Below are 16,559 nucleotides of genomic sequence, written 5' to 3' on the forward strand. Positions count from 1 at the left end.
AGCATGGTTAGTGTACACAGGCAGTGGAGGGCGGCAGGCAGTAACAACTAACACCCATTGACGATTCTTCAGCTGCGAAGCAGGCGTTTCCCATCACTCTGCACTCTTAATTGGAACGGTAATTTGGCACAACTTAGATTAGTGCCGGCTTGCAAAGGAACTAATTGCACCCACATTAAGCATGGGGGGGAAATTGGCTCCAGATGTATGAAAAGCTAAACAAATGAGCACAAATACAGGAGCAGCAATGCAACAGAATGAGGGTAGGATGGGGAGGCTTGAGTCGGAGAGAAAAGGCGAGGTCACAAGCCTCAGAGTTCACTCCCACCTGCAGATGGCACACTGCCCGGATGTTGATGAATGACTGTCGTTAAGCTGTTGGGAAGTCACCTCACCTGCAGTAGGAGGTGAAACTGGACAGTTGACATAAGACCCACTGAAAATGGCGTTTTTTTTCTGATGATGGAAAAAGAAAATGAAGGTCAAAATTACATTTCTGATTGTTTTTTTATTTTAATCATTATGAATCAGGAGCGGTTGAAAAAAACAGGAGTTTGAAAAAGCTTACGGCAGGAAAACGGGTCACATTCTGATGCATCCACTTGCATGTGGCGAGATCCGTGTACGCCTCTGTTTTCCTCATCTGGGTCTAAACTGTACGGCTGGATGGCTCCAATATTGCTCGCCACTTTTGTTGCACCGCTAATGTTAGGTTGGGGGTGTGAGGGGCTGTCAGCTACCAGGAGAGAGCGTAAACCGACGGGCAATGGGAAGTGGGGGCGGGGTTGCTCTGTGACAACAGTCTCACCCACATCTCTGAGGTGAATTTCTAATGAACTCCTGCCACTCTGCAGAAACTATGTCCTTATTTTGGCCAAAAACAACAATCATAATGAAAACACTAATGGGAACACTTTGAAAATAGATTAAAACAAAGATCTGAGAGGAACTAGAACCAGTCAGGGGAGCTGGAGGATGAACTCCTGGAGAGTCCTGCTTTAGAAAAGATGTCAAACAAATGTGAGTTTTAATGAATTTTATTTCTGAAAAATACAACACAAAAACAAACAGTGAGGGTACCTCAAATTAAACCTTCATACAGTATTAGTGCGTTCTTTTTCAAAGCTGCTGTTAATATGGTTAATAGCATTTACAACATTGTCTTAGAGCTGAAAGGACAGTAACAGGATCAAACCATTTCCCAGCAGGAGGAGAATAAACTTCATTTCTACAGGAGGCCCATTGTTGCCTTCATGTTCGGCGTTTCTACATTCACGCTACACTCTCGCCTGCACCGCTGCTACAAACAGGAGACATGGCAGACACTGCCGTGACCTCCTGCAGGGCCTCATCCAGACTCAAGGAACACAGTACAGAAACGTTGACGCTCCTTCAGTGGCAGGAAAGGTCATTAGATCACTCTTCCATTTAAAATAAAGTACATCACTTATCAAAACGACACAACAAAACAACAAGCAGAACAGACAGAAGTTTTCAACCGTAAAGCATAAAGTGAAGCTGAAGTCTGAGGTGAGGAATCAGAGAGGAGAAACCGCTTCCTCAGCAGCTTCACTGTGCAATGATAATTATTGCTGTCTGAGACACTGATGGCCATGAAAAATGCTGCTACTGCATGGAGCAAACTGGCTGATTTGCCGAAACCAAACTCAAATGGAGCAACAAGGCACAAAAGAAGTGATTAAAATCCAGCTGAGCGGAGGTGAGATGAGGGAAGGTGAGTAAGGCTGAGAGTACGGACAAAATAAGGCAGAAATAACAGTTTGTCCATATTTGCTACTATAGCATTGAATGTAAGGTAGAGAAACGATCCATTTATCTGGGACAGGGACAAAAAACCAGAACAGCATACTGACCTTAAACTTCAAATGAGAAGAACAGTAAAGCGACTTGGCTGCACAGAAACAGGAAGCAGAATTCTGATGCCCAGCTCATTCATGGCAAACTGTGGGAACTCCATTAACGTCCTTCAACAAAACCTCCAATTAACATAAGCCTCGAAAGGTTTCATATGGAGCGCAGAGAAAAGATTAATCGAGATTATTTCCTGTAGTGCTTTAACAATTCCTCAGGATTTCCTGCGATAAATTCAGACTCCATGCTTTAGTGAGCAACTGCCTTGAGGCCGTTTGTTCTGGTGGTCACTGGGATTGGCGGCCTTTCAAACAGTCAAACTTGATCATGGCGGATTGCTCAGTGAACCCTGTTATCCAGCTGTCCAGGTTACTCACTAATATCCCCCACCCCCCCTGTCTAAACTTTCTGGGTGGAGCTAAGTGGGGGGTGGAGAGGACAGACATTGGTTTGGCCTCAGCTTGATCAAAAACAAAAATAATTGACTTAATCAGTTGGCCTCCAGGACAGAACCAGCCATTTAAGACCCTTTGTGTCCCCCCACCCACACCGACGCAGGCTGTGAATTTGAAACAGCAACAGTCCAGCCGACCTACAGGGGGTGTCTCTATTTCTGTGAGAGTAAATCCTACTTTGTTTTCCTGAGTTTTGTCTAAATGAGGGTTTGGATCTGAAGTCTGATCATCTTCTACATTATAAAAAACAGAGTCCGTAAAGCAGTAAAGGTTGGGGCGTACGTCAGATGATCGCACCGCTGACAAAAAGGAAAAACAACCAAAGGGATGGTCTTCAGAAAACAAAGTCCTAAACACGTTTAAAGTCTTCTACTCAAAAGCAGCTGCAGTTCTCTATGCACACGGTTGCAGAGTGCAGATGAGGGCCTGGCTTTGTTCAGAACAAACAGCATATCTACAAGAGACATCTACATAAAAAAGCATGCATTTGCTTATATACAATATAGCTGGTTTATCAACATTTCACTTTGTGTCAACTCGAATTCATTGTAAATTGAGAAACTCCTGACATAAAATGCATAAAATTCATTTTCCTCCCCCCCCCTCCAAGGTATTTATTTGAATTTCATAAAAAGTTATTGATCTATGATGTAATTCAATGAGATGGAGTCTCTAGTCAACACAGCAGAGTAAGGTCTTCATAGGAGGTTGGTACTTCATTTGTAGCTCCTAAGAAGCAGAGAGAGACGGCTCAGCGCTTCTCCATCTTCATTTGTCTGTGTCCTCCTTCAAGCCCCCCCCCCCCTAATCCAGGGTCCCTCACCCAAAAGACGGCATGCTAGACAATTGAGCCATCTCTGGTTTGGGCCGGGATCATGACAGGGACGCCGCCCATGCGGCTGATGTTAGCCCCAGCCATCCTGGTTACTGTGGGTGGGGGAGCAGGGTTGTGGCTTGGAGGCCTCTCGAACTCCTCTGATAAGGGAACCTTGTCGTACTGGGACTTTATGTGGAACTCTGAGATGTTGGAGGGCGACATGGATCCAAGAGAGGAGCACTTGCTGTTGGCGGTGAGGCTGCGTGCCATCGAAATGCGACTTGAAGGAGGGGGCACGTCCTCTCTGAGAAGGACAGACAGACAGAACTTTAGCATGGAAGGTCATTCTGGTATCTAATGAAACGTCTTCATAGAAATGAGCAACATCACAAACTGCTGCGTTAACCCTTTAACCTCCTCGCGGGGTTTCAGACCAAATGTAGGTGGGGCTAACATTCCTCACTATTCATTTTGTAAACTGACCCAATTCCCAACAGAAATGAACATTCCTACACCTCAGCTCCACCCCCCCCCCCCTACACTTTTGTGGATGGATCTATTTTAAATTGTTCTTGGGAAACATTTTTTTATATTTTGGTCCACCTATGATGAAAATTACAGACCTCTCATTTTTTCATCTTTTTAAGCGAGAGAACTTGTACGATTGGTGGATGACTAAACACTTTGTTTGAACCAATGTGGTCAAAATAGAACCAATATTTAAAAAAACTCCTATGAAAATTGTGGTTTTGGTGTTTTTAACATGTTTTTGTAGCATTGTTCTCTAAATTGTACGGCTAGATCGCTCCAATTCAATTCAATTTTATTTTTATAGCCCAAATTCACAACAACAGGCAACAACATGGCACTCTGTCAAAATGTCAGTCTTTTTTTTTTTACGTTGCTAACAAGATTAGACATTATTGTGAATAATATTAGACATTATTGTGAATAATATTAGACATTATTGTGAATACGCTAACACAGCTAACGTGTGACGGTGTTGGACTGTTTCTTTTACGAGTTACTAACAAAGTTGGGTGTTAGCATTGTTACGGTAACGTTCATTTTATTGGTATCAGTGTTTTTTTTTGTGTTGCAAATTAAGTTAGGAGTTACAGGTACTGTAACTTCCTAACACTTCTAATGTGGCTAGCATCTAGCGTGTTACAAAAAGTTACTGTGATAACAGTTAAAGTCTGACAGATGGGTTTATCTCTGACTCTTGTCTCAGTGGACGCACCTTATAGCTCTGTGCGCCTTATCTGTGACAGAAGCTCAAAAAGAGACCATTTCTTGACTGTGTCCGTTATAATCCAAAGCTCCTTTTACTGTTTGCCGTTTGCATGATGTATATTTTCTGCAATATGTATATTTATATTTCTGATTTTTCCGCTGGTGCAGTTACAGGTCAGTAAGACATAAAGTCACAAGAGCACAGCATAAAAAAAAGCACAACATTTGGAAAAGGCTCATGATTGGGTGAACACTGTCTGCACAGTTAAGTCACAGGACGTGTGCAGTCGCCTGTAGACATTGAGAACATAAAGCCATGCTCTCTATTCCCTCTGCCACCACATTAACAACTAATGAGCAGAAATAATCCAGTTAAATGTGCAATCAAGCCAGGCCTCAGGGGCCACAGCTCGATTCATCCAAAACTCCATGGTTTGCTGCCACAAATGTGCGTTTGTGTATGAAAATGAAACAGTGGACTAATCCTTCTACTCCCACTCTGCAAGCTGTGTCACCCTGTGGTCTTAAACAGACACGGTCACAGGACGCCCAGTGGTTGTGTGGGGCTTGCGGACTGGTGGATGGAGGGGAGCAGGCATGGGGCTGGGGGTTGGTGGCCGCCAGAGGCAGACATGACACAGGAAACATAGAGCAAACAAAGCTTTCAAACTGATTACCACAGCTGTTTTTTTTGAAGCGCAGTAAAAAGGAGATGGAAAACGCTGATGGGGTGAGGGAGGTCTGCATTGGGAGCATCGAAAACTTGCTTGTGGCGTGATGTGCAAGTGTTAAGATAACCACAGATCTGTGAGCAATGATCACATACACGTGTAGTCCAGTGAATGCAACCAGAAACCCACTCCATGTTACACAACAAAGGCAAGACAGCTACACAACATGTTCATATAAAACAAAGCTCAGTACAGGTGAGGCTCGTGTCTTTGTAAAGGGGTTACCTTATCTCATTGCAGATTTCCTTCTCATACTTCTTGTTGTTACGCGCTCGCCAAAGGCAGAAGAGGATGATGGCGATAATGATGAGGATCAAGAGGATGGAAATAATGACTGCAGCAGCAATTGCCGCAGTGTTGGAAGCTGAACAATGCAAAGAAGAGAAGAGAAGTAATTTGAAGATGTAATTTGGAGAGTAATGATGTCAGTGAAAGTGCAGCCTTCTGTCAAACAGAAAGATTAAATGTGGTCCAACATTTTGGAGAGGTGCTGCTCCGAGTGCAGCCCTCACTGCTAATGACTATAACAAAGACCAAAATGACAGAAACCCAAGGTTTTTGGTATTTTCTGGTTAGAGCTTATTTTGGGTCACTCTACATAGACCCAAAGCCTGAAGTTCACAAAGAATGAAAAACGCATCCCAAACCAAATTAAGCCTAAATCTAAACCTATGTGTAATTGCGTATATTTCTATTTGTAATGTTTGACCTTCAGTCCTTTTTTTGGCAAATTAACAGTTGGAACTCTTTTTGTATTGCATTCTATGACAGAATTGCAAGGTGGGGATATTTTGAGCCATTACTGTTTTTGCTTTTATGGTCTACTTACTTGTCATTTAAAGAAACGTTTTAGTTTATTTATGACAGTGATACCTGGAAGGGTGTGGTAAGCAGTGTTTTGTTATTGGACTTCTGTGTCAGTCACAGGTTCTTGGTGTCTATCAGTGCATATTGCATCAGGACAACCTAGACATGAGGTCAACAGTTAACTTTGCAGTTGTGTCTGACTTTCAGACATCGAATCTTCAACAGTCTACTATCTGGTGTTGAGTTGGATTTGCTGGACTGACTCAACAAGCTCAAACGTACTGTGAGCATCTGTTGGTAACTGTCAGAATCATTCTCAAGTTTGCTCTTAGTAGCTGGTTGTGTTTATAACTTTTATGGACAGAATTATCCACAGCCAAGGACCAGAGGGATTCTGGTTTGGTAACAACAGGATTCTGTTTTCCTGCCTTGCCCGCCCATGTGTCAACGTGTCATTGAGCAAAATGCTGAACCCATATTGCCCCTGGTGGTTATAGGTTGTCACCATTGTTAGGCAGCAGAGCCGCAATCACTGTGAATGGGACTGTGACTGTACGGTGCTTTGGCCCTTCGCACCAGATGGTAAAAGGCTACACACCGTTCACCTTCAATGTGCTCGTAGACTTTGGTGTTCTTTTAATTCCACTACAAGAGATAAATCTGAGAAAGGGTAAAGGCAGTTTACTACTCACGGGGTGTCACATTGAGCTGTAGTATACACTCCTCTGAGCCAACACGGTTCCCGACGGCACAATGGTAGGTACCAGATGCGCTGGCAGATGCATTCTTCACAATAACGGTGCCCACTGCAGGATCTGTGTTGAGGCCAAAACCCAAAGATAATGGTGTTAAACAAAATCTGGACTTAGATTCTGACAGTAACCGTGTTTTTTTTGTTATGTTTATTTTTTTCCCCCCAAAGATGCTAAATACCTATCACAGCAGAGGCAGGCAGAGTCTTGCTCCCACTGGTTTTCTCCCAGGTGTACTTTAGAGGTTGGGTTCCTTCACTAGTTGTGCACCTCAAGACAACGTCTTTGCCTTCTTCTGCAGGCCCTTCAACATAGCACCGTGGCTTGGCTGGCCGCACTGTAAAGAATAAAGAAAGGAGTTTATATGAACAGCCTAATACACACTATGGTGGTCAAGTCCTAAAAACACACAGTCATTCTGCCTGTAGCATTGTTGCCTTTTAGCCATTCATGTTGTTTGCGTGGTGTGTGTCTTCATGCAGGAGACCTCCTCTCTTATTTTTTTAAAGGCCATTACCCACAAAGTGACAACACTAATTAGAGTAAATGAAGCAGATACTGACATTAGAGATCTGTCACTCAAGACATTCATGAGGAAGAAGGGAGCTACATGATTCAGGTAAGCAGAGGAGATTCAGGATTAGCTTCCGTCTGCACAGCAAAAGTGTCTGCATGTCTGCAAACATGCCTCAGTTGGGCGGTGAGGCCAGGAGATGGGACTGGGAATTTTTCAACAAACAGATCCAAATTGAAAGCAGAGCACATTGCAGAGCAGCTCAAATACTCAGTGAGGCAGTGCAGGAGGTACATGGGAGGGGGAGGCGAGGAGAAAGGGAGTCAACAGCTAATGTTTGGACAGAGAAACTCTAAGGCCAAAGTCTGAACGCGGTGATCTCTCACAGAGCTGACATCATGGGGTGGGAATGGGTTCTGTAGTAACAACTCCAACTGGGCTTTTCAGATTTGAACCAGGTGCCAGACGGGAGGGGTCAGCTTAGCAGACATAAGCGTAAGGATTAACAGGACAGTGACGGCACTGACTGCTCCTGTTAATCTAATGAACACACAAAGGCTAAGGGCTCGCAGGGACAGAGAGCCAGCAGAAAAACCAAGTGAGCACTGATGGACAGATGGTAAAGTGAAGGGTACCCAACCTAAAAGCCTCCTAACTGCCAGGCCTGCTCTCTTTCCTGCTGTAGCACCGACACACTTGTTCCCACATCACACAAAATGTCAGAGACTTGGGACGTAGATGACCATGGTCCTAGAGGACACAGTTTATCATTATTCCACCTTTTGATCAGGTTTATTTAGTTGAGAGTTAAGCTTAAAAAAAAGAATAATTTATGAGAAATCCTGGGCCATTTTGTGGAGGAGATACTTTTGAAAAATGACTTGACTGCATTATAGCCAAGATACAGGGCTTTAAAATGATGAGTCAGAAGCAGAGAATTTATTACACCACTCACACAAAGTTCAGGATATTGTTATTTACATGAGGGCTTTTCCTATTTGGCCTGAATTTTAATTGTAAAGGTTCCCTTTGATATTACTGATTATGAATGAGAAGAAACACAATTTTCATTATTTTTAAAAAATATATATTTTTTACTCTAAGATTTAAGACAATTATAAAGACAGCCCCAAATAGACCATGTCAGTGGGTATTTCTACCATTTGCTGCACTGACAGCCTGACAGCCACATCTCCTGCTCCTCACTAGCTTCAGGATGCTGTTCTGAGGCTCTTCCACAAGTGCTACATGCCAGGTCACTTGGGGGTGGGGTCCGATAATCCAGTCTCTGCTTCAGCTGGTTTCAGACATGCTTTGTGGGGTTCAGGTCAGAGGTCATTGCTGGTCATACCATGAGGCACAGGTTGTTGAGCTGTGTGCAGAGGCATGTTGGATGTAGTGAGAATAGCCTGGGCTCAGATGCAGCTGAATAGAAGTACAGAGAGTCAGGCAGCTAAAAGAGTTGCTAAAGTGCAGACACACACACTCCCCCCCCCCCTCCTGTTATTTTCAGTGTCCCCTGAAAGCAGAGGAGAATACACAATAAAGAAACCCCCGTAACACTCTACTGAACCTTGGCTGTGCACACATTACTGGTCTGTGTCTCATGAATGTGTATATGCTTGTGCACACTTATGCATGCATGTCTCCTCCACTTTTAGAGCCCATCTCTCTTGAGACTAAATAAACCTCAAGGTAAAATGCAGAGCAGGCAAGATGTCCACCCTTCTCTGCATCACCTTTTTTTGTTCAGCCAACATCTGCCCCTGAAACCAACAGCTAGCAGGCCGTCCGCTACCTCGCTGTTGAGCCATTTCTCTCTGTCACGCACATATTTATCCTGGAGTTAAACACATCTACATTCTTACCACACATACTTCACAAGAAGCTGCAGTTTGGACTTTATAGTCTTAGCTGTCTTACTTTTAGATTTAACACCATCACCTGGAAAAAGTTATATCAAACCGCTCAGACCCACCTTTTTAATTTTGCTTTTAGTTGATCTTATTTACTCATGTAGTCTATTCGTTTTAATACATATTATTTTACATATTTAATTTAATTTCATGCATTTAAATCTATTCTCAATTTTATGTTTTATATACATCTTATGTATTCAGTTTTAGCATCATATTATGAACTCTAATGAAGATATTCCAGAATACAGCGAGAAGTGCTTTTATTTTTATAAATAAAGTTTGATTTGATTTGTAAAGTACAAACCTTTACTTTTAGGTTGGAACAAACTAATGTATGGAAAATGTAAGGAAATGTCTTTGCTGAACATCAGTAGCCGGTCAGACTGCTGTGTCTTTGCTCAGGGCAGAATGCAGATGACCCCGACACGAGTTTTCTTTGGACTTTACCAAAATTACGCTCTTTAAATGTCGTTTGTTTTTGTGTGAGACATGCAGACACGCTGCCATGGCCGACTCTAGCTTGACGTCATGAAGTGGGCGGAACCCACAGGGAGCGAAAGACGGAGCCTCAGATATCGAGTCGTAGCAAAATGAACTGTGAAAATAATTCATATTTAATTTTAAAAAACGTTCTTTAATGTGCCAAAAGTAATATATCATCATATATATACATATATATATAGAGAGAGAGAGTTATTTGACCATGAAAGATAATGTAGACTCTTTAAGTGAGGTTTAAATGAGCTTTTATGTAAACATTTCTAAAACAAAAGGGATTCTTTCTATCTTCTCTTTATTTATTATTATTATTTATTTATTTACTGATATTGACTTTGGTTTTATTGATCCAGAAAAATTGTGGTATTTTTAATCACAACTGCGTCCTTTTTGCCATCCGCCTTTATAACAACTGAATAAACAATAATCTCATGTAACTGTTTTACTGACAACTCCGTTTATTTTCCTGGGGGATTGCTTAACATTTAAAAACGGCTACTTACAGATTATTTTTTGCACTAAACAGACAGAGCTTAAAGTCTACAGTAAAAGTGCTGTGAGTCTTTAACAGAGCAGCAGGATGCTAACATAACAAGACAGACGATTGTTTTCCCTGGCTTTCCTGTATGCAAATACAGGCTGGTTTCGGGAGGCGATTCACTTTCGACATCATTTGGTGGATGACTGGCCAGCGAGGCCAGTTGCGTGAGAATGTCTGTTCCACAAAGGGTAAATAGTCTGACTGACACCACTCCGGTGATGTGTGACTGATTTCACTTTGCTGATAAAAAGCCTTTTTTTGGAGAGTACTGTACACTGGAGCAGGAGAATTCTCTGTTAAAATAAAAAACTTCATAGGGCAACACGGTATGTAAAATGTGCTCAGCAGCAGCATTCTCGGTAGTTCTATCCAAATCCCATAGTAACTAGAGTGAACACAGAACTGGATCACAAAGTGGACAAAGCGTCACTGCTGCTGGGAAGGTTATGCTCTGCATTTTATAGCGGATTACATCAAAACAGCCACTGAGGGCACAGGTTGTGTGTTTTTGTGCATTTCAACTGAAGGGAGAATTTAGCCTGTGAGCACTGAAAAAAAAATAAGGAAAAAACCTCAATTCAGCAGCACGATGTGCTCAGTAGGAAGTTTGACTCACCCATAACGATCAGCAGCATCTTCCTGCTGCCGATGCCCGGAGCCTTTTTCACTTTACATTGATACGTGCCAGTGTCGGACGACTTCAGTCCCGTCAGGGTGATTGAAGCATCGCCGTTCTTTGGGTCGGCCGAGTTGAAGTGCACTCTCCCCTTCATGGGGGGGTAGTAATTGTCATATGCCCTGTCACCGGAGTACAGAATCACCTGGACATGGAAGAGAAACCAAAGGAAAGTCAAACGGGGCAGTGTTTTTAGCTTATCTGTTTATAGAAAGAAATGTCCCTGAAGAGAAGGAAGAGCAGGCCGTAAAAGGACACCCGTGTTCTTTTCCAGCAAAAGTCTTTGTTGTGGAATAAATCTGTGGAGGGGAAGAGAGCACCCCCCCTTTTATCTTCAGAGCACCCTTCAACCTGGCAGCTTGTGCCATTTTGCCCTTTCAGCACAGAAGATAAATGAAGGTGAAGCAAACAAAGGCAGCTCTGTGCAGCTCAATAAACACCGACTGTGTCAACAGAGACTGCACACACGGAAACGCACACAGAGCATCTTTCAAGACAGAAAAAGACCAGGTGGAGTCAATGGGAAAGCTCCAGACCAGCAGTCAGGAGGAGAGGATGACATAACCAGAGCAAACTAGAAATGAACATCTGCACAGGAGCAACACTAGCAGTTATTACCATGTCTGCTGAAAGGTGACCTATGGTAGTTCAGTTCTTGGTTGACTTGGTGTCAAAACTCTAGAGACCCACTCCAGTAAAAATTGTGTTTTTAACATGTTCTTGTGGCATTTTTTCTGATGATGGAAGACATGGAACAGAAAACTAAGCTTAAATTTCATTTCAGAGTATTTTTTTATTCAAATGGTTGTGAATCAGGAGCAGATGAAAAAAAAAAAAGTTTGTGATGTAGAAAACACACTGGGCTGACCACAACCTTCCTGCTCTGCTCCATTCTGATGCATCCACTTGTAGACAAATAGATCCATGAATGTTTTCCTAATCTGATCTGGATCAAAACTATACGGCTGGATAGCTCCAATATTGCTTGCTGATAATGTTAGCTTGGGGGTGCAAGTGGCTGTTACTCCAGGAGAGTGTGTACACAGAAAGCACTCAGTTAAGGGTGACGGGAAGGGAGGGCGGGGTTCCTCCTGCCCACAACTCAGAGGTGAATTTTCAATGAACTACTGCTCCTCTGGAGAAACTATGTCCAAGACAACAATACAGTTTTGTTTCTTAGTTTTGACCGAAAATGTCATAAAAGACCACTGGAAATGCCTTTAAAATAGATCAAAAGAGAATCTGAATAGGTCATTAAAAACCAATAAAAAATTCTAAACGTTGGATAATCGGTGTGAGCCAACGTATTTCTGAAAATATCAACAAAAGTTCCACTTCTAGCATGTTCAAATGCAAACACAAAAGAAATCGTTCAAGAATCTTTTTTTATAGCATGAACAGCACCAGCAATAACTCCAACCTAAGAGAAAGACTTTAACACGGCAGGAGCAGAGCAGAGCGGTAATGAAGACATCTGAGGGGCCAGAAAGCAGAAAACAAGGTCACATCGCTTTGCTGCTCTTCTTACAGCAGTTAGACAGTTTATTAAATTCTATTGGACAACAGTTTCTAATACTAAGTTTATCTTCCACTGGCAACACTAATCGTGTCTATATTCACATGAAATCCAAGTTCTTTCTCACTATGGAAAGGAAATTAAATGGCCCCAAGCTGAATTTAGCAGGAATTCACATTCAAGCGTGGTGATTTCCAGACAAACAGATGAGGAGAGCTACCATTGCTGAGCATGGCTCCTCCCTTACGATCATTCAAGCAACAACAACGGTCAAAATGAAATCATTTATACATGTTAACTAGAACAGTGTTTTTCAACCTTTTTTGAGCCAAAGGCACACTTTATCCTTGCCAAAAATCCCACGGCACACCAGCATCTAAAAATTTAAAAAAGGAGAAACTCTATAGTCTGTCTTGATGTACAGTCCCTCTGCAATCAGACATGCTTTTTTGTGATAATTGTAGCAGAAAAAGCTGGAAGTTGCAGCTGTTTTTCTAAAAGTTGTAATAAAAGTTAAGTTATTTTTCCATAATAATTTTCTACTTAATTATTTGAAATTTTACCCTGGTGGTTGTTTTTTCCCTCCAGTTTATTAACATGCAATTTTATGTAACCTCACAAAAAAACAAATATATTCTTTCCAAATAGTGATTAATCTTATTTGTATTTATTTCAATGCTAGCGCAAAGGCAACTGTAATTTTTGAACAATTATATGATCACCATGTTTGATAAGTTTTACACAAAAAGACTAACATTATATTTATGTTTTCTGTAGCTTCACAAAAAGTGAAAAGGTTGAAGTTTTTCTTTTGTCTTAATCAAAGATGAAGTCTTTGAAAACTTTAGCAACTTTATTTCTTTTTAGATGATTAAATTGTTTCAATTTAGTTTAATTGTGTCTGTTGGCCACTTCATCTTAATCCTGTTTCTTAAATGTTGGTATTACTTCTTCTTAAATTTAACATAAATAATCCAGACGTTATTAGAAAAGTGTTTCAGTTAGAAAGATGACTTGGACCAAACTCTGGGATGTTTGGCTGTTAATAAACACAAACCTTGAAGGAGAACTAAACTGTTGACCATTGATTTCATCAAGAAGATTTAAAAACTGATGTGTGTTCGTTGTGGTTTCAGGACGTTTAACAAGGACGACTCATTGTACTCTGAGACGCTGTCACTTTCACCCTATGCATCTTGGGAGATGTAGAGCGAAAACTGCCGCCAGGGGCAGACAGACTCACTTCTCTGAGCTGCATTGTTTTGTTCACTTGTTCCACAGTCTGACACCGGATCCCGCGGAGAGCTACAGCGCTAAAGACGAGTTTTAGCTGGTATTTCTGTTGGAACTGAAAGACTTTATGAACAGAATCGGAACAAGGAAGTGAAGACTTTAACCACTTCTGATTGGTCAGACTGATGACGTGTGATTAAGCCTCCAAGAATGATTGGTGGAGACAGTTAAAGGGCCGGAACTTTTCCTAAAACAGAGCTAAAGCTGCGACTAAATTGCGGTACTGTCATTCTAATCAAAGTTTCTTTAATAGAATCAAACAAACACAAAGAAAAAAGTATTTTACGATCTTTCATGTTCCTAACCACTCAGTGTTTTATCAGGGCCTGTTAGGATGAACACAGAGCTGATATCCTGGAGATGGGAAATGTTTTTACATCAGTGAATGAGGGCAATTTCCCACGGCACACTAGTGCGCCCCGGCACACTGGTTGAAAAACACTGAACTAGAGTACAATAAAAAGGGGAAAAGGTTCAAAGACAAGTTATTTTGATCAACTTTTTGTGTGTGGACAGCATTTCACAACAGAGGCTCTTTCAGTGAACACCTACAGACAGATCACTGAACTTTACAGCCTCGGTCACGCAGGACTTCTGTCAGGATGACGCCACGGCAGAGGGAGTTTCAGGGGAGGAGGCATGGTTCATTTGAGAAGCAAAGCAGAACCGGAATAACCGTGTACCGACCTGTCCAGCTTGCACTGCAACACTCAACTCAACTGCAACTCCAGAAAACCCATCAATAAAAGCTCTTTTTCAGTATTTACATATTTACAAAAATTAGAAAAAAAGGAGTTTTTCATATAAAGAAGAAAAAGAAAATACAAGAAGAAAAAAATATATACTCTTATGCGACTGACTAACTATAAGCCTGGTAGACTTAAATGATGCCCATCTTGGTAAAGGCTGCAGAGTAGCATCTGTATCAGCCCATATGAATTATGTTTGCTGACAGGTCTTTAAGGATAATATTCTGATGTGATTATGTGACCATGATGACTGAACGCACCAACAGACTTCGACATGTCGGCCGTGTTGTGTCAAACACTATTCTTACGCTCCACGGTAAGCTTCCCCTGCAGTGCAGACATTTACCCACAGCCTTTGCAAAAACAACTTAAGGAAGTTCTCTCCTGCAACCAACCAGCAGAGTGCATGAAAACGCACAGCTTAGCGCTGAAAACAAACTTCAGAAAGATAGCAGAAAAGTTAAACATTTTTATACAATACCACTTTGGAATCTCAACTTCCACTGTGGCTTATTTACTTCAGCTGCTTGTTTAGAACACCAGCAGTTACCAAGCACCAAAAATGGACTGAATCCGACAGATTGAATTGCTGAGGTCATCTTTGGTTGATTCCCCTCAGCGTTTTTGTTTGTGCTATTTGTTTACCAATGTTTAGAAACTGTGATCTAACGATACTGACTTTTTGCCAACTCAACTACTGTTTGTTTTTCTGTTTTTTGTCTTTTTTCATTTCTTTTCTTTTTAGACGTGTAAAACAGGAAAAATTAATGTGTGGTTTAGAATTAGAAATGCGTGGTGCTGCTCAGATGGTTGTCTGGCCGATTGCTCGCTGTATTTCCTATTAATTTTAAAATCTTAATAATGGTTTTCACTAATAAAAACTTACTGTACTTTGGATTTTGTAAACTCTACACTCTGCAAAATTAAGTTTGAATTGATTTAAATTATATGAGAATTTAAAATGATTTAAACAATCAAGCTAAGATTCTTCTGAGGGACATTAAGCAGTTACAGCAAGAAAGATATGCCGTATCACTCAGTATTACTGTGGATCTGAAGGTGCCTGTTCTGTTTAGCACTATTTAAGTATACAATATTAACCAAGCTGTACAAAATTTGAACACAAAGGACAACAACAAAGCACCTGGAAGCTGTAGGAATACATTAATCCATAGAACGGAATGAAAGGAGCAAAATATTAAGTGCTACAAATGCAGCACCCAAAGCGTTACAGAGCTAGTCTCAGATATAGAGGTTCGTGGAAAGCTGCAGTGAGTACTTGAATATGTTTTTATCCAGCTGAGATTAAAGCAGTACATCTTATGTGAGTCACAATAAGGCAAAGTATTAAAAAAAAAAATCCTTGGCACATACCACTTCATCGTTTTTTTGATTGTCGGAGGCCAGCAAGCTCCACTCAATATCCAGTGGTCCAGAATCCTCTGTATCCAGTTTAAACTGGCAGTCAAGGGTCACGCTTTCACCACTGGCTTTTTCTAAGGATATCCCTCCAGGAGACGTGATTTGCAGACCCGAGGCAAAACCTAGAGGATAGAGGCACAAGCAGAGTATGTTTAAGTTGAAAAACTGCAGACTGCTAGACTTTTCAGCAGGTGTGACTTTGTAAAGGTATGCTGATACAATTAGAACATTTCTCCTGACAGATCTTAGAAACGACACGACACTCATGAGTCTATTTGCTCCCTGACGAGCCACAACCAACCACAAAAGAACCTTCTGTAAATGCAGAGCAGCTTGCAGCAGTCAAGAAAATGTATTACCCACAAAATAGAGAAGTGTGCCTGATCACCGCTGGCACGGTAACACTGACTTCTATTTCAGATTATGATGTCCTCAATCTAACTGTGAATATACAGACTCACAGCAAAGTTGCATCTTGTAGAAAAATTCAAACCGAACTGCTGTTACAAATATTTATATTTCATAATTTCAATCACAAAATAAAACTATGTGTTATAAAACATTTACCAGCAGTGGAATCCTCAAATTAGGATAAATAGATTGGTCCTCCTTGTCGTTTCTAAGGTGATGTTTTCGGGAAGTATCCAAAACAGATGCAAACTACAGACAAATATGTCACTGCCAGCGTCAATTTGAATGCAAGTAAGCATATGAGCATAAAAATTAAAATCATTCTTTGAATGAATACATGAAAATTCCTG

The 16,559-nt window shown here is 41.3% G+C and overlaps 1 protein-coding gene across 1 annotated transcript in view; it reads right to left on the reverse strand.

Annotated features, from left to right (window-relative positions):
* Positions 1-1,021: 1,021 nt before the first annotated feature.
* The window catches only part of cxadr (CXADR Ig-like cell adhesion molecule), a 36,442-nt gene continuing 20,904 nt past the window's right edge, over positions 1,022-16,559 (reverse strand). The window contains exons 2-7 of the mRNA XM_004076636.5: positions 15,751-15,920; positions 10,759-10,963; positions 6,852-7,007; positions 6,611-6,733; positions 5,337-5,475; positions 1,022-3,448 (exon numbers count right to left, since the gene is read on the reverse strand). Coding sequence (XP_004076684.1) covers positions 3,166-3,448; positions 5,337-5,475; positions 6,611-6,733; positions 6,852-7,007; positions 10,759-10,963; positions 15,751-15,920 — 1,076 coding nt within the window. The 3' untranslated portion in view covers positions 1,022-3,165. The remainder of the gene's footprint in view (positions 3,449-5,336; positions 5,476-6,610; positions 6,734-6,851; positions 7,008-10,758; positions 10,964-15,750; positions 15,921-16,559) is intronic.

The sequence above is a fragment of the Oryzias latipes genome, chromosome 14, assembly GCF_053564925.1.
Source record: "Oryzias latipes strain Hd-rR chromosome 14, Olatipes_Hd-rR_3.1".
In the NCBI taxonomy this organism is placed as follows: Eukaryota; Metazoa; Chordata; class Actinopteri; order Beloniformes; family Adrianichthyidae; genus Oryzias; species Oryzias latipes.